We start from the raw sequence: 19,156 nt of genomic DNA on the forward strand, positions 1-19,156 counted from the left end.
ATCAGAGCTGTGGTGACTAGAAGAGGGAAGGTAGCTCCCCGGCCATAGGCTTATAGTAGCCTGAGAAAGCTGACACAGTCTCCTGCTTTAGAGATACAGGTCTCTCAAATCCAGCCGAGACCCTCCCAAGCACTCTCTGCTTTGGAATCTGTTATGATCTTAAAGGGTATGGATGCCAGACATCCTGCCCATCTGTATCTGGGTATTGCTACTGTGGATGAGATTACAGACCTACAGACTTGAAGCTCTAAGAAAGTCTTTCCTGACTCAGTAAAGTCAGCAATGTAATAGGCCTTTGGAAATCTCTGGGCAGATAGTGGTTCATATGTTTGTTTGTCTTTATTCTCATAAAGACCTGTAGTGTCCACAATCACTGCTTACATCTTAAACATCTACCAGAGGTAGATCTTCATGGCTAAAACTTAGTTTACTTGGCCATGATCCCTTGTGATCAGAAGTAAGATTTTTGAGATAGCTGATTTGGTAAAGCAAGGATTGTATATTGCATGGCTATATCTGTTAACAGTAAATTCCTGACTCCAACTGTATGTACCCACCACAAACCCTGTAGGCTCATCGCTTTTATGAGACATAGGCCTCTAAGAAAAACATTGGCCCATATAGACCGAGGGCCTCCTGATATCTGTTCCCCCATCACTAATCTCGTTTGCCACCTTTGTCTCCCCAGAATGGTGGAGAGTGCTTGCGGGCTTACGTGTCAGTGACACTGGAGCAGGTGGCCCAGTGGCACGATGAGCAGGGCCACAATGGGCTGTGGTATGTGATGCAAGTGGTGAGCCAGCTCCTGGACCCCCGTACCTCCGAGTTCACTGCGGCCTTTGTGGGTCGCCTCGTCTCCACCCTCATCTCCAAGGCAGGGCGGGAGCTGGGGGAGAATCTGGACCAGATTCTTCGTGCCATCCTCAGTAAGATGCAGCAGGCAGAAACGCTCAGTGTCATGCAGGTAAGAGGACAGTGGGGAGCGGGGCTTTGCCAACCTCCAGGTGGTAGAGATGGAAATCGATATACAGGCCTGGAGGTATTACTTTGTCTTACGATCCTTGCAGAGCAGTTAAGTAAAATCTGTCTATTCTGGCCCAAGAAATACTGACAAGGAACTCCCCGTGTTCTCTGTTTCTTGACTGGCCAACCCCATTCCCTCTCATCTCCAGCTCTCTGAAATTGGTTTCCCTGAAGCAGATGTCCTTCTTGTTACCTCCTAGTCTCTGATCATGGTGTTCGCTCATCTGGTGCACACTCAGCTGGAACCCCTCTTGGAGTTCCTGTGCAGCCTCCCAGGACCTACTGGCAAACCTGCCCTGGAATTTGTAATGGCTGAGTGGACGAGCCGGCAGCATCTGTTCTATGGCCAGTATGAGGGCAAAGTCAGGTAGGGCCCATATTTCTTCTGTGGGCATTCTGCCCTCTCCTTGCATTTCTGCTTTCCCTTACTTGCTTCACTCATTTTTGTTCAACGTGTGAAACTGCCCCCTTGTATTCCCTTTTCCCTCTATTTCTTTATTGTTAATCGGGGTCTTTGAATAGCTGTCGTCTTGAAATTTCTAAAACACAGTCAACACAAATACACTGTATTTTTTCCCCCTCTCTGCTGGCTAGAGATCCCCCACTGCCATAGACTTCACCTAGCCAAGTACTGCTAGTGGCTTATTCTCCTTTATAAACCCAAGCCTTCTAACTGTGGCTTGCTAACTTCCCATCCTAGACTTGCGTCCCACTGGTTCCCATTACCCCATTGCACTTTTTGGTGTGGCCAGCTATTGCGATCCTTGCCCACCTTAGCTTTGTTCAAAAAGTTCAAAAGTTTCATTAGCCCATCCTCATGAACACTAAATCCCATTTTCATTTAAGTTCTCTCATCTCTCCTAATTTGTTGTGAACAGAATTTTCACCAACCCAGAGAAGAGTCTTAGAACATAATTGCCGATCTCCTTGGAGTGAACTCCAAATGGGTTGCTGATTGACCCTTTTTTGGCTCTTCCTTGCTAGCTCTGTGGCACTGTGTAAACTGCTCCAGCACGGCATCAATGCAGATGACAAACGGCTGCAGGATATCCGCGTGAAGGGAGAGGAGATCTACAGCATGGATGAGGGCATCCGCACCCGCTCGAAGTCAGCCAAAAGTGGGTGATGCTGCTGCCCCTCCAGTCTCTTCCCTAGGGGCTAAGTGGCAAGGGTGGGGGGCAAGGATGCACTGTGATCTCGATTTTTAAAATACAGCTGTTAGTGATGGCTTTGATAAAAAGAAACAGAAAGCTGTAGGTAAACAGATCAGAACATATGGTTCCTTCTTACTGCTGAAAATTGGCAAAAACAATCTCAGGGACCCCAACTTCCAGCTTCATTCGGGACTCTGATACGCATTTGAGCATGTCTTTGTTGCCAGATTGCTTTTGTTCTATGACGTCAGTGATTTGTAGGCAGCGAGTGCAAAGCTGCCCTCTTCAGCCGTAGGTTTATAATCACCTCTGCTGTTTCTCGAACTGCAAGTCATGGGGACTGGAGTAATGCGCTCTGTACAGTTACTTGGTGTCCAAGCCTTATTACCAGCCAAAACCTATCTCCTAATTCCTGAACTCTTATCTGTCCTAACTTTTGAACTCTGAGAATACCAAGCGGATTGAAGTTCTTTAACTTTAAATCCTTCTGTGCCAAGTGGATATGGTCTGGGATGGTGGAAAGCCTGAGGGTTGGTGAACTGTGTCTGCTGAGCAGTGCCGCAGGAGGGAGGGAGCCCTGCCAAAGGGAGCCCACGGACAGTCTGTTAAAAGCCCTGCCTTTCCTTTCCAGACCCTGAGCGCTGGACAAACATTCCTTTACTGGTCAAGATCCTGAAGCTGATCATCAATGAGCTCTCCAACGTCATGGAGGCCAATGCCGCACGCCAGGCCACTCCTGCAGAGTGGGGTCAAGGTGCACCAGGCTCTGGCAGATCAAGTTACAAATGTTCAGATTATCAGTTTGGCTTACTGAATCATGGGGTTTTTTTAAAATGTTTAGTACATGCCCATCATGTGGCTAGCTAGCGTTGCTACACACGTGATGAGCTGCTCCTGAGGTCCGCCTTCTGAAATCTCTGCAGAGGCTGGGGTGGGAGGCGGCCGGGAGGCAAGCTGCTTACCCCTTTCTGTTCAGTTTTTCTCAACCTTTTCTCTACCCACTAAAACACCCTCAGTTCTTCCATTTAAACATTTTGGGAGGGCTTGGCCACAGGCCACATTGCAGAAACCCTTGGGACCCTTCTGTTCTGGCCTGTTTGCATTTGGGAAGGGAAATGTGTGAGCATACTCCAGCCGCTTTCCATCTCCAAGTAGATGACTCCAATGATATGTGGGAGGACCAGGAGGAGGATGAAGAGGAGGAAGAGGATGGTTTAGCTGGCCAGCTCTTATCTGACATTCTCGCTACAAGCAAATACGGTAAGCGGTTTGAGAAGAGGACAGGACAGCCATGCTAAATTCCTTTTCTGTGCACTGGCACCAAGAACAGGGTGCCAAAGGAGAGAGGTGGGCCCACAAGGGACGTTCTTTGGGCTTCTTTAGCCCTTCTACCCCAGCTGTGTGGTGATGCCTCCCTGCTTGGGGTGCAGGAAGGGGCCCCGGCCCTGACCCCTTTCTGTGTTGACTGTGTCTAACAGAGGAGGATTACTACGAGGATGACGAGGAAGATGACCCTGATGCCCTGAAGGATCCTCTCTATCAGATCGACCTGCAGGTGCGCATTTCCAGAGACCAATGTCTTGCAGGTGACGATGTCCCAGGCCCCGGAAACAGGAATATGGCTTCAAACCCATTCATAGTTCATTCTGGGAGCTTCAGGGCAGAGAGTTCCTATCTTGTTAAGTAGTCAAGGGCTCTGGGTGGGCTGGAAGTATTTTAGCATTATACCTGCCAGTATGGCGGTCCAATTTCTTGCAACTCGGCTATCTTGTGAAAGTCCTTGGGTGAAATATGGGACCTGTTGGGAAAATTTCTTTTCCTTATGGAATTTAGTCTCTGGATTAAGCCTGCACCAGATCCAAGAGTATAGAAAGCCACCCCTCAGCATGGTGGCATTTGTCAAAAAGCCAGTGCTTCCTGTACCACTTGGGGTTCTTGCCCTGCCACAGATGGTGAGCCTGGAAACCCTCAGTGATGCTACTCTTTTTCTTCCCCGCCAGGCATATCTCACAGACTTCCTCTGCCAGTTCGCTCAGCAGCCCTGCTACATAATGTTCTCAGGCCACCTTAATGACAATGAGAGGCGGGTTCTGCAGACCATTGGCATCTAAAAAAACGGAGACTTTCTACATCTTCTCCTCCTGGCTCAGCCACAAACCATTTTGCAGCCCTTAACTGGCCTCGAGATGTACTTTCTTTTCAACCTAGAGTGGCCTCCTGACTCTTGGCCCTTGGCCTTTGCAGAGTGACACTGACAATTCAAACCAAGCTCACCAGTGCTGTCACTTACGAATACTGGAAAAAAGGACACTTCTCAAAGACCCCCTGAAGAGACTCCATCTCTAGAAACCTTTCTCCCTATGTGCCCTCACCTCTGTTCCTAGAGCCCTCTGCTGGCCACTCCAGAAACATATTGCCCAGAAGGATTATGTGTTCATGGATTATTTTGCCCCACCTCAGGAGCACAGGAAGTCATGACCATTTATATTCTAAAACAGAGCCTGTTTACTTTCATAGGACATCTGATGTGTTCAGATAGGAATACACTTGAGAGATGATTCTGCTTTCTGCCCTCCACCACAGATGCTCTGGGTTCTCCATAGGAACAAGAGGGAGCAACTACATTCTGAGCCCTCTTCAGTGACCTCTCCTTGTCTCCCTCCTACAACACTAAGGCTTCCCTCTCAGAGGAAGTCATCTTGTTTTTGCCTCATTGCATGACACAACCCCTCCCCCCCCAACCTATCCCTGTGTATACTTGCACACACACAAAATAAGCCAGACAGATGGCACGTTGGTTTTCCTTTTTTAGAAAAAAAAAAAAAAAAAAATGGGAAAAACATTTTTTAAAAGTCCTCCTGACCCAACCATATTTAATATTCCTCTCCCACACATCACCACACAGTCTGATGTTCAAAGGTTACCCCCTCTCCCTCAGGAATCCTCTAAAGTGGATAAGTTGTAGCCCTCAAATTTGCAATGTGTATTTTTCTAGGAGAGTAAAGTAATCTTTACAAATGAATTTAGTCCGCATGGTATAAGGTATCCCAGCATATATACCTTCTGTCCCTTTTAGTAGGAAAATAAAAATTAGGGAAAAAGGAATAGGCAGAGCCATGTAGATACCATATTGTGTTTTAGCTAACCTAGCTCAAAATGATTCTTAGAGAACTAGTATCATCCAATCAAATATTTTTTAATTTTGCCACTTTTTATTTATTTATTCGACAGAGAGAGAGAAGAAACCGCAAGAGAGGGAGCACAAGCAGGGGGAGTGGGGGAGGGAGAAGCAGGCTTCCCATGGAGCAGGAGATTGATCGGGATCATGAGCTGAGCTGAAGGCAGACGCCTAACGACTGAGCCACCCAGGCACCCCCAATCAAGGGTTTTTAATGGCGGTCCCTTGGTTCAAGAAGTGAATGAGGATAATAAAGGGAAGGAGGCAAACCCCAGCATTTCCTTTTTTGATAGTGCCCATGCCTGGTGCCCGAGTTTTAGGAGCTATAGAAGATTCTTTAGGTTGCCAGTCTTGCAGACAAGAAATAGAATAGAAAGTGAATTTAAGTCTCTGTTCTTGAGGAAAGGGCCCCAGTTATGGGGCATTTACTATACAGGACTGTAATGGAAGCTAAGGATTTTGTAGCCAATAGTGATTTCACACCACTAGGTGTCCCTGGTGTATAATTTCCACGTCTGACTGAGCTGGGAAAAGTGTTGAGGTTACTGTCTTTGAAAAGTCCGAGGGTGTGTGCACCGTATGGTCTGCTGCCAGGCAGATTCTGAAACTAGTAACTGCCCCTGCTGTTTCTCCCCCTTGAGATGGGAGTGTCGCTCCTACTGGGGAGATGATAGAAGGTCTGGCCAATTGTAGCTCAGGAAAAGCACAGTCAGCCTTAGAAACTCACTCCATCATTGATCTCAAGGCAGTGCCAGTTGGTTTCAATGCTGAAGGTTTCACAAGGCCAAATCAACTCATCATTGTGGCACAAAAGACTGGTCTCATACCATTGGTGTTGAATTGCTGAGTTTGGGAAGACTTGGGGCTCCCATATATAGAATGATATGGGCCCCGTCTAGGCCTGCTGATTAGGAGGAAAAAAAAAAAAAGTCTGTATCTAGTGCCAAAAATGGTCTCTTGACAGAGGTTCTCTCGCTGATTTTGGGGGAGGACTGGAAAACTCGAGTCCTAATGGAAAGCATCTTTATATCATCTGGGGGGCCACCCGTGCCTAAGAGACATACTGTTGTGGATGAGAGCAGAGGGTCTTACACTGGTGTGCAGGCGCTTCCCGTGCTCCCACAGCATTTCCACATCGTCCCATTTAGCCTTTACAGCAGGCACATGGATAATCCCATTCTATCGACGAGGAGGAGTTCAGGGACTACACCAGCATCGGCATGGAGAAAAATGATCTGCTGGAGTCCAGCACTACCGACATAAAGGAACTCCAGCTCCTACTATCTCTTCTTTTGGCCAAAGAGCTCCCTTGGGTCTGAAAAGATTAGGGCCAACCGGTTGGAAGGAGTTGAAGCTCAAGATAAACAAGGGACTGAGAGAGCGCTGGGCTGCGGTAAAATAACTCTAGGTCTCCAGAGCCTGGTGAGTAACAGCAGTGGTTTAGGCTCTTAGTGGAAAGAACTGCAGGGAAAATGGAAGAAACAACCAGTAGATGGAGGAGGTGGAAGTCCAAGAATGGAAGGAAGCTGATTCTAAGTCCCTGCCCGATCTGTGACAGTGATCAGGGAATACAGACAGATGACGCAAGCTGATAAATAATGTTGTAACCACTGGGGTTTAATAGATGTTCATTATGAATTCAGAGCAAAGGATGCCAAACTAGACTCGTAGTCTGATTTTGTTAACATAAAATCTGGACACAGTAAAATCAAAGCATTAGGGAATGGGGAAGTTGGTTACTGGCCTCCAACTCTCAGATGACAAACGGGCTTATTGTGGAATGGTTTATGCTGTGCCCTAGGGTTCTGTCCTTCTCTTATTTGATATTAATGACAGATGAGGGGGCTTTTTAATGCCTTAGCCATTCCAAAAGAGGATATGAAGGCCTTTTACAAATGAAACAGCACTAGATAGGAGAGGGGCTGATCAGATTTTTTTTTAGATAGGGGAGGGGTTAGAATCCCAAGCAGGATGGGGGGTTGGCGGAGTGGGGGGGCCTTCTTCGCTCAACCCTTGGGTCAAGACCTGAGCAGAAATCAAGAGTTGAACGTTTAACCGACTGGGTCACCCAGGCTCCAGGGCTGATCAGAATTTTAGACAACAGGAACCCCTGGGAAGGATGACAGTTTAGGATTCAAGCAAATACCTCTATAAGCTCTAAAATAGGCAGGATTTAAAGGTAAGGTTGTTTTTCAAAACTGATGAGTATGAAGAGAGTTAAGGATTACAGAGCACTATGCTCTTGTTAGCAATTCTGTGTGCCGGTAATAAGTGTTTATGATGTCAGGAACTGCTAACATGTCCTCACTAAACTCCCGTGTCGTCCTGGCTGGGGTAGCAGACACAGATTGTGTAAAATCGTTTCAGTCCTCTGTGTCTGTCAGCAATCCTAGAGAGCTCTGTTCCATTATGGTGCTCAAACAGGAGGCTCCCCGACAGACGGCAAGCCCATCTGCAAGAGGAAAACCAAGCACCGGAGGACCAAATCTGTGTCCGGGGGAAGAAGCTTGAAGGAGCTGAGAAGACTCAGGGAAAACAGGACACCGCTTTGGAAAATGAAAGGGCTGTCCAGCGAAAGACTATACTTCTCACCCCAGCCAGGCAGACGTACGACCACTAAGCAAATGATAAACTCAAAGCCAGGTTCTGACCACTATGTGTTCATTCTGCTCAGCAAATACTAAACTTTTTTTCCATGCAAGGCCAGTGCTAGATGCTGGAGAGGCTTGGCCCCTTCCCTCAAGAAGCTAGTCCAGTAGGAGGTCAGAAATAATGCAACAGATGTGGGCAGTACTAAGAGAAGTACTGGGGTCAATCCCCTCCTTAATGGTAACTGGGAGAAGAAGGCATGCAGGGTTACATGGGGAAGGTGACCCTTAAACTGAGCCCTTGCAAGGTGGCTCCAACTGCTCAGGGTTCAGAAGCACCAAATGCCAGTGACTGTTCCAAAGTGTTACTTGCATTTTCTCACGTAGACCATCTAGTCACTACAAAGTGCATGCTTTTTTGTTCACCTTATCTACAGGCTGATGAAACTGCAACACAGAGTCATTAAATGTTACCTGCCAAAAGTCACACAGCAAAGTGTGTGATTCTGATCCAAGTAGGTTTAGCACTTTTTGACAGTTTTCTGTCATCTCCCCCGTGCATTTGCCAGGCAGACGAGGGTGGGGTAGGACACCCCAGAGAAAAGAATCTTTAAGACCCTCACAGAATACGACTGCATTTTCACAGCTTGGACACGGGCTTAAAGTGTTGGAATTTGTGGTTCACAGGGCTCTTGGCCAGAAATCAGCTGAGGGATGAGTGGGGACTAGACAAGGAGGGACCCTGCAGGCCTTGCCCTCTTCCAGGAATGGATGGCCACTTAGGAATTTTAGGCAGGGGTGTGGCAGGATCAGGTTTGCATTTTGGAAAGCATTCTGACGTCTGTCTAAACTTGACTAGAAGGGGAGACCAGAGGAAGGAGTGCAGGGGAGAGACCCGAGTGTCAGGAGGAAATGGAGCAGAGGAGATCAGGCAGTGAAAGGTTGACAAGGGAGAGTCCATGGGCCCCGACAGCCAGTAGAGAAAGGTCTTCCAAAAGCGACAGTTGATGGGGGCAGGATTCAGGTAGAAAAGTGGCCAGCTTCAAGTGACCGTTAATAAAATTCTACCATTTGTGAATGATTTAGCTTTCTCTGCCAGACTGGTACAGGTTCACCAGCTAGCTAAGAAGGACCCTCACACTCCTTTTGTTTGTGTTAGGGATGTTTTGTTTTGGGGCTTATTCTGTTTTGTTTTTTGAGTAGGTGAGAAATGAGTGACAGGACTGTTGTTTTCCTAAAATTGCAAATCTCACCGGATCCTTTAGACTTGTATGGTACCTATGACTTAATGGCAGTGTGCTGCAGGAAGAGAAAAGGAGGAACACAGGCCTGAGTGGAAGGCCTAGGAAGTCTCCCGGGGCTCGAGTGGCTCCAACGCGGCATGCTTGCCTAACTGGAAGGTGAGGAGGAAGCTGTGGCAGGTGACATCCCCTCTGATCCTTGGTTTCCATATTTGTAAAATGGAGAACTAATACCTACCTCAGGGTTGTAGTTAGAATTAAAGATGACTTCATTGAAGCACTTCAAATGGGAGAGAGTGCTTCTCTCTGCGTTCCCCCGCCCTCCAGAAGCTGGGAGCTATGTTTGGCTCCGTCTCCCTGACTCACTGGATTAGAATGACTCAGTTCAGTTTCACAGATGCTGCTGCTAAATTAGGGTCTCAGTGAGCCTTCGGGAGGCCAGCTCCGTGAGGAAGAACTGCAGCGCTGCCATCCTGCCTGGGAACAGGATAGAAACAGGTGGTGGCTGCAGCTCCTACCTTCCACCTGCTAAGCGGTTTTTCTGTGATGAGCCGCATGATTATGTTATCGATGTATTGGCTTGCTTTCCCTAGGTTTTTTCCCCTCTGCTTATTCCAAGAACATAGCCAAATTTTTTTGCATTTCCTTGACTTAGTTGCTTTTGCAGAGTGGAAAGCAGAGCTGCTTGAGGACAACCAGGCTTCTGGAGCTTCTGTAACAGCTTCAGTGCACAGGATCAGAGAGGAGGAAGCGGGGAGAAAGAAAGGGGAGGGGCCCCAGAAGATAAGAAAGAGCAGAAGTCCATGGGGCCTGAATGGTGGAGACTCTGCCCGGATCCTGCCAGAGCACTTGGGGACGGGAGGACTTCTAAGGAAGAAGAGGCTGCACGGAGTTCCTGGGGAGGCAGGCTGCTGGGCGCCAGGGCTCCAGGGAATGGTGTCTGTGTCTGCGACCCCCAGGCCAGGACTGCTGGACTTGCCCACCCCTGAATGGCAGAGGACAAGGCCTGCAGGGCCCACCCTCAGCACTTTGCATTGTGTGAGATCCCAGGACCTTTTCATGATCCCAGAAGGAGAACTGATAATTCCCCTCCACCGGGCAGGGTAGAGACTTGGTCTGATCTAACTGGAGGGAAAGAAAAGCAATGCGGCGTTTCTCTTACACCTGGCCTTGTGATTGCGGATCAACACCTGCTCTCCCATCCCGCACTGGCTTGGCTCCCTTGCCTCATCCCTGACTCACGGAGCGTCCCTAGCAAGAGCACAGAAATATATGTGGAGGCAAGAGGGTTGGGCTCCCGCCCAAGCTCTGCTAGTGACCTGTTATATGACCCTGAGTAAATTCTTTTTCCATTGAACAGGGAGAGAGACAATAGGCCAGAGGGCCTCTGCCAGCTGACTTGAGGATTCTAGTGGGTTTGACTGAACCATAGCCCATTATAAACAAGGAAGCCCAGCGCATAGGGTTTAGGTGGCTTGTCCAAGTTTGCAGAGCAAGTTAAGAGACAGGGAAGGACCCACGCTCTGGTTAGGGGTTCAGAGTGTGAATTCTGGAGCCAGACTGCTTAGGTTTGGATCCTGGCTCTGCCATCCACCAGCTGGGGGACTTTGGGCAAGCTACTTAAATTATCTGTACCTTCATTTCCTCATCCACAGAACAGGTATAATAATAGTATCTGCATTAGGGACTCATTCTGAGGATTAAACTCAACACAGTACTAAGCACTGTGGAGTGCTGCCTCATAGTGAGTAGTCATGGCAGCCATTGGTCCGATTCCAAGCCCAAAGCAACTCTCACTACCCAAACTTGTCCTTGTAGAGCCTGTCACACCAGCAAAGGCCCTGTGCCTCTGTCGGTCTGAGAGTCCCCCCTGTGCCGCTGATTAACAGGACTCGGCTGAAAACAGAGACCCAGGGTGGAAAGGATGCGCTGAAGCCCACGTCCCCAAATCCTTGCCAGGAGAGGGAGTGGGGATAAAGGAAAGAGCTGTAAGCAGAGCCGTCTTCCTTCCTTATCCTCAGATCCCAAAATAACACTTGTCTGCCCCCACCCTGCCCAGCTGGCAGAGGGGCAGTCTGAGTAAGGTGCCATTTAAAGATAACCTGGCCCTCCCCGTCTGCCCTACTGGTTGGGCTGGGCGCCTCAGGCCAGGCACTGGCTGCCTGGAACTGCTGCTGCTCCCACAGCCCTCCAGGGCAGGCTGTTCACAGCTGCCACCCAAACGAGTCCAGCTAACCCCTCCTTTCCTGAGGCCCAGGCTGTAGAAGTTCTGCAGGTGCCCTGGGCCTCTGCAAAGAAGCAGAAGCCTGGTATTCTGGGGGCAGGTGACTCTGCAAAGGCATTGTTAAATAGTGCTCCTTTCTACCAGGAGCTGGCTGGCCTGCAGCGAGGCTGATCCCTACTGTCTTTTGCCCACCCCCAGACCCCTCCCACCAAGAGGACAAACTTGAAAGTCACAGTCTTCCATTTGCACTGAGAGAGAATAAAGCTAGACACCAAGGAAGGCCTTAAGTTGCAAGAGAGGTGTTTGTTTATTTGGGGACAGTGAGAGCCAGGAGATCTGGTTCCTTCAGTGCCCAGCTAAGCCATGAGAACTTGGCCAAGTTTCTGGGGCTCTCCTGGGCCTTGCTCTCCCTAGCCCTGGGTTGCAAGGAAGAACCAGTGTGTCTTTGACACCCTAGAGTGGGTGTAATGAGATTAAATCAATGAAGAAAGGGCTCAGGGTCCTCAGGAAGAAAGGAATGAGTAATTACCTATCTGCAGGAGGTGACTGTGCCAGAGGACAGCTGGGAGCTGGAGGACTGGAGAAAGCATGGGACTAACCTGGAGGCAAGTAGGGGAGAGGAAGGGAGCTTATCTCACAATGGCCCAGAATCCCCCTGAGCCAGACAGCTTGGGGGGGCAGAAGCCTCTGAAATGGAGGCTCCAGGGCTGTAGTCCTGGGAAGGCAGGAAGGCCCTGGGAGAGCGCAGGCCTACTCAGTTGGCTCTGATTTGAAGAGGAGCAAGAAGGGGGTGGGGAGGAGCCCTGGGCTGGTCATTCAGCCCAGCGGTGAGATGACTCAGCAGCACGCTCGCTCGCTCACTCGGGTACCACAGCCCCAGGCAAAGCCCAAACTGGGTCACAGGCATGGTCCTAGGCCCTCCTCTCTGCCCGGCTTCCGCTGCCCTTCCCCACTCTAAATATCCCACTCTCTTCCCACATAGACTCCTGCTGGGGATAAGGGCTGGGTATCAAAGTTTCCCCAGGTACGTGCTCTGTATGCCAAGCATAGCGCGGAGCACTTTAGACATGTTCCAGGAGAGGCAGGCAGTGGACTGCAAGGGCCTGGACTTAGAAGTCACAGCAGCTCACCTTCAAATCCCAGCCGGGCAAGCTGGGAAAATTCACTTCCGGCCCCTGTACAAGGGGCAAATTCATCTGCAGTATTAGCTACTATCAGTACTATGATCATATTCCAGGCCCCCTGGGGAGAGCCTGCTACTGGCAAAGTTCATATTTTGTCTCATCTGATCAGAGATTAATTACTGTTTTCCTGTCCTTTTCCAGGAAAGAGCCTCTGCCCCTCACTGGAGCCTGGGAGACTGGCGTGGTGAGGGGAAGAGTCTCCCAGGTGCCCTGAGTGGACGAGGTGCAGTGAAGCCCCTTCAGGCCTAAACGATTTAGACAACCCCCTCCTCAGCGCCCCCAGTCCCTCTCCAGTGCTCCCACCCAGCCTCTTCCCACTCCTGCCTAGTTCCATGGCCTCCGTCAGGACTCGGGTCCATCATCAGGACAGAGTCAGTTTCAGCCCATCTCCAGGCTCTCCCAACCCTGCCCATTCTCCCCTGGGGCCTGCCCCCAGCCCTTCCCCACCCTCGGTCTCAGTCTCAACACTCCCATCCCGCGGACTGAAAAGTTTCCCTAGAATTTTACAGTTAGAAAATCACTGCTGGTGTTGTGAGAACTGGGTGTCGTGGCCAGCTGGAAGCCTCAACCAGGGCGAGGTTTGAGGAGGACCCGTGGGAGAGAAAAGGGGAAAAGGAGAAAAGCAAGAAAGCAGCTAGAAAAGGATGAGTTTCCGGAAGCATGCGGCTTGGTTTTGTTTGGTCTTGTTTAGTTTTGTTGTACCAGGAGAGACTTGAGATTTCGGTTTTGCTCTGGGGAAAGAAGCTGATAAGAAAGGAGAAACTAAGGACCCCGAAGAAAAGAGATAAGGCGGAGAGATCAGAGGGGGTCTAGAGTAGACGTGGGAGGATCAGCCTTGGACAGGAAGGGAGACAGCCCTCGCTCTGCATGTCAGGCTACCTACAGTCATTACCAATGGCAAGGGCTGGGTGACGGCAGTGAGCACAACGGCCACAGGGTCGCACACTTGTGGAGCTTGCGCACTTGGATGGCAAAGGGCACACTGTCTAGGGGGTGGTCAAGGGCGAGACGTCTCTCTGCACCCCTCTGCTGCTGTGTTTCTGACTGGGTCCTGCACCTGCACGGGTACTTATAATCACTGTGTCGTTCCCCACCCCCTTTCCCCATCAGACTACCTGCAGCTACCTGGGGCAGGAACCAGTCCTCTCTTACTCCAGCTCTCAGGTTGGGTGTGCTAGCACACACATGAGCCCCAGACAGGGCAGCTCGTCTTCTGGCCGCCCTTCCTAACTTATTTAGGCTCTGCGGCACCTCCCCTGCCCTGCCCGGGTTCCCTCACCTCCAAACACTGGAGAGACTCACTGCACACCCTCTGCTGTCAGGAAGGGGAACCCACCTGGATTTAGAAGACTTGGGCCCTGCTGTTGTTGCCTCTGCCTCTCGTGGGCTGTATTATCTCTGGCAAGTCCTACAACTCCCTTGAGTCCTACTTTCTCCATCTGTACGATAGGATTGATGAGGACACCTGTCACCTGTCGGCTTCGCTGAGCTCACCGAGTTGGGGAAACCCTCTCATGAGCTACCTGTCAAAGTGCTTTGTAAGGGACTGCACCAAGGCCACAGCTTGAGGTAGGCTTTCAGTCTGGTCCCTGGAGTGACAGGCAGGTCGTGGTCAGGGTAGCCCAGGTAGCAGCGGGCATAGTGACATATATGTCACATGTCACATAGTGACATATACTGACAGTATAAATTTGTAAGGGGATTAACTGGCTCCCCCCTTCCACCAAAACCACTGTCTCCACTGTAATTAACTCTTGCCCTCCCTATGCTCCCCTAGCCTATGCAGGATTTCTGCAGGACTGCTTTATGAAGAAAGGAGTTTTTGAAGGGTGTCTAGCTGGATGGGGTCCAGGTGGCCCCAGCCTGCCATCCCGACTGATGAGGCCATAGGCTGGTGCATGCCAGCGCTGTCCACTCAGAGGGGGAAGGGGCCATCTCAGGGAACCAGTGCAGCTGGCAGAGTCCAGGCCTGTGGGCACCGCCAGGGACAAAGCCGCTCTGAGCTGCCTCTCAATGGGTGCCTGTGTTCTGGGAGTGGGGGCGGGGTGCTCTCAGGCTCTTTTCCCTCTTCTCCCGCCCCCCGCAGGACGTCCTGGACTGGACACTGGGGCAGAGGAGGTCCTGCACAGGGAAAGGTCCAGCCCTGCCCTTCTAGGGTTGGCCCATGTGCCTGGGCACTCGGAGACAGCACCAGGATCGGAGCTTCTGGGGTCCGGGATACTGATTGGGCCCAGGCCGCGGGGGCGGGCCCAGGACACGGCTGGACCTCCCTGGCTGCAGAGACCAGCGGCCCCGCTGTGGCCTCCGTGGCTCGGGCAGGAGGAGCCACGGTGGAGCCGTGGGCGGGGTACAGGGTAGCACCGGGCTGGGAGAGGGGCGCCCAGCTCCCGAGCCCCGGGCTGGGTGGGCGTCGCCGGTGGGTGGCCCCCTGGGCCGAACGTGGGGGGCAGGGTTACCGCGGCCCGGGCCTTAGTCCCGCCCTCGCAGGAGGCGGGAGAGGAAACCGAGCCTGGCGGCGGGCTGGGCCCCGCAGCAGCTCCCGCCGGCCGGCTTCGTCCTGCGCTCCACGCTCCCGGCGGCCGAGCTCGGCCGCGCCCAAGCCCCGCCATGCGGCCCCCGGGGCTCTGCGGGGCCGCGCCGCTGGCCGCGGCCGCCCTCCTGGTGCTGGGGGCTCCCCTGGGTAAGGGGTTGGGCGGCGAGGCGGCGGGGTGGGCGCGGGGCTCCGCTGGGTGCTGCTGGCCCGCGGGGAGCGGGAGGAGACCCGGCGGGGAGGCTGGGCCATGAGAAGCTGACCCGGGGCGCGGAGTCAGCCGCGGAAGGAGGCCGCGGGGGTTCAGGGGCGGAGCCCCTCGGGGTGACAACGAGGGGCAGCTCCCGCGACCCGGGAGACGGCGGGCTGGGAGCCTGGGGGAGCGGGGCTAAGGGCGGACGGAAAGCTGGCCCGATGGCCATGGGCCCCCCACCCCAACCTGCCCGCAGTGCTGGCCGGCGAGGACTGCCTGTGGTACCTGGACCGGAATGGCTCCTGGCATCCAGGCTTTAACTGCGAGTTCTTCACCTTCTGCTGCGGGACCTGCTACCAGCGGTACTGCTGCAGAGACCTGACCTTGCTCATCACCGAGAGGCAGCAGAAGCACTGCCTGGCCTTCAGGTGGGCCCCCGCCTCCACCCCCGCCCCTCCAGCGTCCTCTGAGGAGGCCTGCCCGGGCCTCCCCTCCTCCCTGTCTCCCTCCAGCCCCTCTCCATGTCCACCTCCACAGCCTGAACCCAGACCTAGGACGCAGCCTGGTGACAGAGTGGGTGTTGGTGCTGGGGCCTGGAAGCTCTAGGAAAGGCGTATTAACCGACTTGTGCTTGGTGGAGGGTGGGTAGTGGGGCAGCTTTGTGGGAGAAGCTCTGGCAAGAAGGCAGGAGACGTGGGTTTGATTCCCAGGTCCACTGCTCCTTCACCGTGTCATTCTGGGGAAGGCTCGTCCTCTCCTGGGTCATTATTTCCTCTTCACGAAATGCAGGGGTTGCCAAACTGGTGGTTTCAAACTTTTTGCAGGGAACTGCTAATATAGAAAAGGTGTAAGGAGACTGCGTGTTGGGGGATTGATAGAAAGGGGCTCTAGATTATTTCTAAGGTGCCTTTTAGTGCTAACATGTTCAAAGTCTAACCAATTAAGTTGTAGATGTAGGAGCAACGAAGTGGGGAGCACACTACAAATCCCGGCATGCCTCACACTAGGCAGCCAGGCAGCACGGTCTTCTGGGACATGGAGGTCCCCTAAGATCTCCTCCACAGGGACTGGGCAGAGCCCCTCAAGGAACCCCAAATCTCAGCTTGCTGTGGCCCCCTGCTGGCCAGGAGTTGGAGCACAGTGTTATGGTCACCATAATGAGGAGTCCCTCCTTTGAGTGTTGGAAGGTGAGGGGACTGTTCTTTGTCTAAGTCCCAAGACCATAGCAGGCATCGCCTCGGCTGTGATCCTCTTTGTGGCTGTGGTGGCCACCACCATCTGCTGCTTCCTCTGTTCCTGCTGCTACCTGTACCGCCGGCGCCAGCATCTGCAGAGCCCATTTGAAGGTATGTATGGTACCGGGCAAGATAAATCCGGTAGGCTGGGTTGACCCCCGTGGTGGGCACCAGAGAGTTCAAGCATGTGTGAACTGTGTAGCAGCGAGTGCTTCTGTGTACATACACCTGTCAGCCGGTAACCCCAGAAATAAGAACGTGGCCAGGGCTCTCTGTGAACCTGCAGACTTTGTGTCCGCGGACATGCGTGCATGGGAATACTCAGATGTGCGTGGCAGGCTGTCTGTCAATGGTGGTGTGTGTGCATGGGCACAGGCACGCACGTGACTCTTGGAAAGGACACGGGATGGGGTCTGTAGACGTTAGCATTAATTGCATGAACCCTAGTGTACAGTGGAATGAATGTATGCCTGAGTGCAGGCATGTGACCACACATTCGCCCAACCCTGATGGGTGTGGGAATGGTGGCGCTGCATGGGGGATCAGAATGGGAGGAAAAGACTGAAGGCGGACCCCCTGAGTGGCAGCTGTGCTAGATAACAAGATACCAGACTCTGGAGCTGCCCTATCCTTGCCTAAGTGGAACATTCCCCGGGCTCTGCTCTCTGGCCCATGAGGCCTCTGAAACCTGCTGAGGGGAGCAAACCTGCTAAACACAGACTGACTCGCGGGGACCACGTGCACAGCTCCCTGCTCAACTCTGCCAGGCAATGTCTGGGAGGCAGAGGCAGCAGGTGGCCAGCCTGGAGCCCGCCAGAACAGACAGCAGGCGCCCAGGGGTGCTTACCTTGGTTTCCGGGGCAGGAGGAGGAGGTTTCGCCATGGATGTGGAGTTTTGATGCTGATCCTTGTCCCCCACCTAGGCCAGGAGATTCCAATGACAGGCATCCCAGTGCAGCCAGTGTACCCATACCCCCAGGACCCCAAAGCTGGCCCCGCACCCCCACAGCCTGGCTACATGTACCCTCCTAGTGGTCCTGCTCCCCAGTATCCACTCTACCCAGCTGGGCCCCCTATCTACAACCCTGCAGGTAAGTGAGCCATCTGGAGTGTCTTGCTCCCACCTGCCCCCTACCTCTGTGCTGGGACCTCCCCTGCTCTTTTCTCACCCTGAGTCCCTCTCCCAGACTTCTGCCTCAGCTGGAAACATCCAGGCTACCTCTTCCCCATGAATCCTTCATGCCTCTGGAATTGGGGGTCACTTCCCGTCCTCCCAGGCCCGCCCCCCACTCTCATCCTGTCTCCTTGGCTTTCAGCTCCTCCCCCCTATATGCCACCACAGCCGTCCTACCCAGGACCCTGAGGAACCAGCTGTGTCTCTGCTGCCCCTTCAGTGATGCCCTTCTCCTGTATCTGCATCTGGCCCTGGGGGTGGGCGAGGGTCCTCTACTCCTCAGGCCCCAGACCAAGCCAAGCCCTGGGTCTTGCTGGTGATGGAGCCCCAGGGAAGTAGACCAGGAGCTGAGCTGGAACTTGGCTGTGAATGAGGGGTGGGTGGGGAGGGCTTGGGATCACTGGACTGTTTTTACCTGGGACAAGAGAAGGACATGAAAGCCTGGGTCAAGACCCCTGCTTTCTCAGAGTCCGTCAACTTCCAAGATCCCAGCCAGGAACGCTGGGGCCCTCCCTGTTCACGCACTGTGGGCCGGGGCAGAGCAGGGAGAGGGCTCCATCAGCAGTGGGCGGAAGCCCTGCTCCCGGCTGCCCCACTGGTCACAGGGCTCCAACTGCTGGATTAAAGCTGTAAAGCTGTAACTCATGTCAGTTGCCTCATTGGGCCCGTCCACACCTTCCAGAAGCTCTGCCTGCAGCTGGGCCCTGAGTGCTGCCAGTGCCACATCCTCCAGGCTGGGAAGGCAGGCGCCAGGGCTGGAGCTCAGCATCCCCCCTCACCTGCTTCCGCCAGCAGAGCCGCCCCCCAGGCTGAGGGCTCCTCGAGCTGTGTTCCCAAAGCCAGTGTGGTGGATTTTGCCACAGCTGGGAAGAGGGGGCTTATTTGCATTACAGAGGTTGCCCACTAGGGGTCAGGCCCCTGTGACATGGAAGGCACTGCACATTTGTACAAAGGCACCTTCCCCTTTCCCGGGACACTTAGCTTCATGTGTGGGTCCCCACACTGTTTGACCTTGGGTGTGTGTCTGAGCCCAGTTTTCTCAGCTATCCCATGGAAATGATGCCTCAGGGCTGTCATGAGGGTGAAATACGTACATGAAATTGTGACCCCTGCCTGTCCTTCCTGATCTGAGGGGTTCTAGGAGCTAAGCGGAGGGACTGAGCCGCCCAAGAGGTTGATGGGAGGTGTTCCTGTCGGCTGCGTTGGATCATCAGGACTAAGAAATTAGACCCCCACTGAGCCAGGCAGACGCCCCCACCCTTGGAGATGCTTGGGCACCAAGCTCTACCCTCTTGCCTTGTTCCCTGAGGACCTGGGTCCTTGTGCTCTCAGGACTTGTCTGGTGACAGATGTAGGGAAAGAGGTTTTACAGTTTTTAATTCAAGTGGGAAAAGTGCCAGGGTGGCTTGGCAACATCCTCCAACCAACGGTC

At 52.8% G+C, this 19,156-nt stretch overlaps 2 protein-coding genes across 3 annotated transcripts in view; both read left to right on the top strand.

The window, feature by feature from the left end:
- The window catches only part of IPO9 (importin 9), a 56,570-nt gene extending 51,371 nt beyond the window's left edge, over nt 1-5,199 (top strand). For both annotated transcript variants that reach the window (XM_059145429.1, XM_059145430.1), the window contains exons 18-24: nt 689-964; nt 1,224-1,390; nt 2,008-2,141; nt 2,809-2,931; nt 3,333-3,437; nt 3,656-3,732; nt 4,178-5,199. In XM_059145429.1, coding sequence (XP_059001412.1) covers nt 689-964; nt 1,224-1,390; nt 2,008-2,141; nt 2,809-2,931; nt 3,333-3,437; nt 3,656-3,732; nt 4,178-4,288 — 993 coding nt within the window. In that variant the 3' untranslated portion in view covers nt 4,289-5,199. The remainder of the gene's footprint in view (nt 1-688; nt 965-1,223; nt 1,391-2,007; nt 2,142-2,808; nt 2,932-3,332; nt 3,438-3,655; nt 3,733-4,177) is intronic.
- A 9,566-nt stretch (nt 5,200-14,765) lies between these two features.
- SHISA4 (shisa family member 4) lies at nt 14,766-18,365 on the top strand. The gene is made up of 5 exons (XM_059145857.1): nt 14,766-15,272; nt 15,572-15,743; nt 16,528-16,661; nt 17,474-17,641; nt 17,867-18,365. Exons 1-5 carry the CDS (start codon nt 15,200-15,202, stop codon nt 17,911-17,913), a joined length of 594 nt encoding a protein of 197 aa, XP_059001840.1. The 5' UTR covers nt 14,766-15,199; the 3' UTR covers nt 17,914-18,365.
- Nucleotides 18,366-19,156: the final 791 nt, after the last annotated feature.

The sequence above is a fragment of the Mustela lutreola genome, chromosome 14, assembly GCF_030435805.1.
Source record: "Mustela lutreola isolate mMusLut2 chromosome 14, mMusLut2.pri, whole genome shotgun sequence".
In the NCBI taxonomy this organism is placed as follows: domain Eukaryota; kingdom Metazoa; phylum Chordata; class Mammalia; order Carnivora; family Mustelidae; genus Mustela; species Mustela lutreola.

What these genes read in the sequence shown, in the direction of transcription:
- SHISA4 (XM_059145857.1), top strand. Translation starts at nt 15,200, where the DNA reads ATGCGGCCCCCGGGGCTCTGCGGGGCCGCGCCGCTGGCCGCGGCCGCC. An exon ending in GGTGCTGGGGGCTCCCCTGG is followed by an intron (nt 15,273 to 15,571) that starts GTAAGGGGTTGG and finishes ACCTGCCCGCAG; the next exon opens with TGCTGGCCGGCGAGGACTGC. An exon ending in TCTGCAGAGCCCATTTGAAG is followed by an intron (nt 16,662 to 17,473) that starts GTATGTATGGTA and finishes TCCCCCACCTAG; the next exon opens with GCCAGGAGATTCCAATGACA.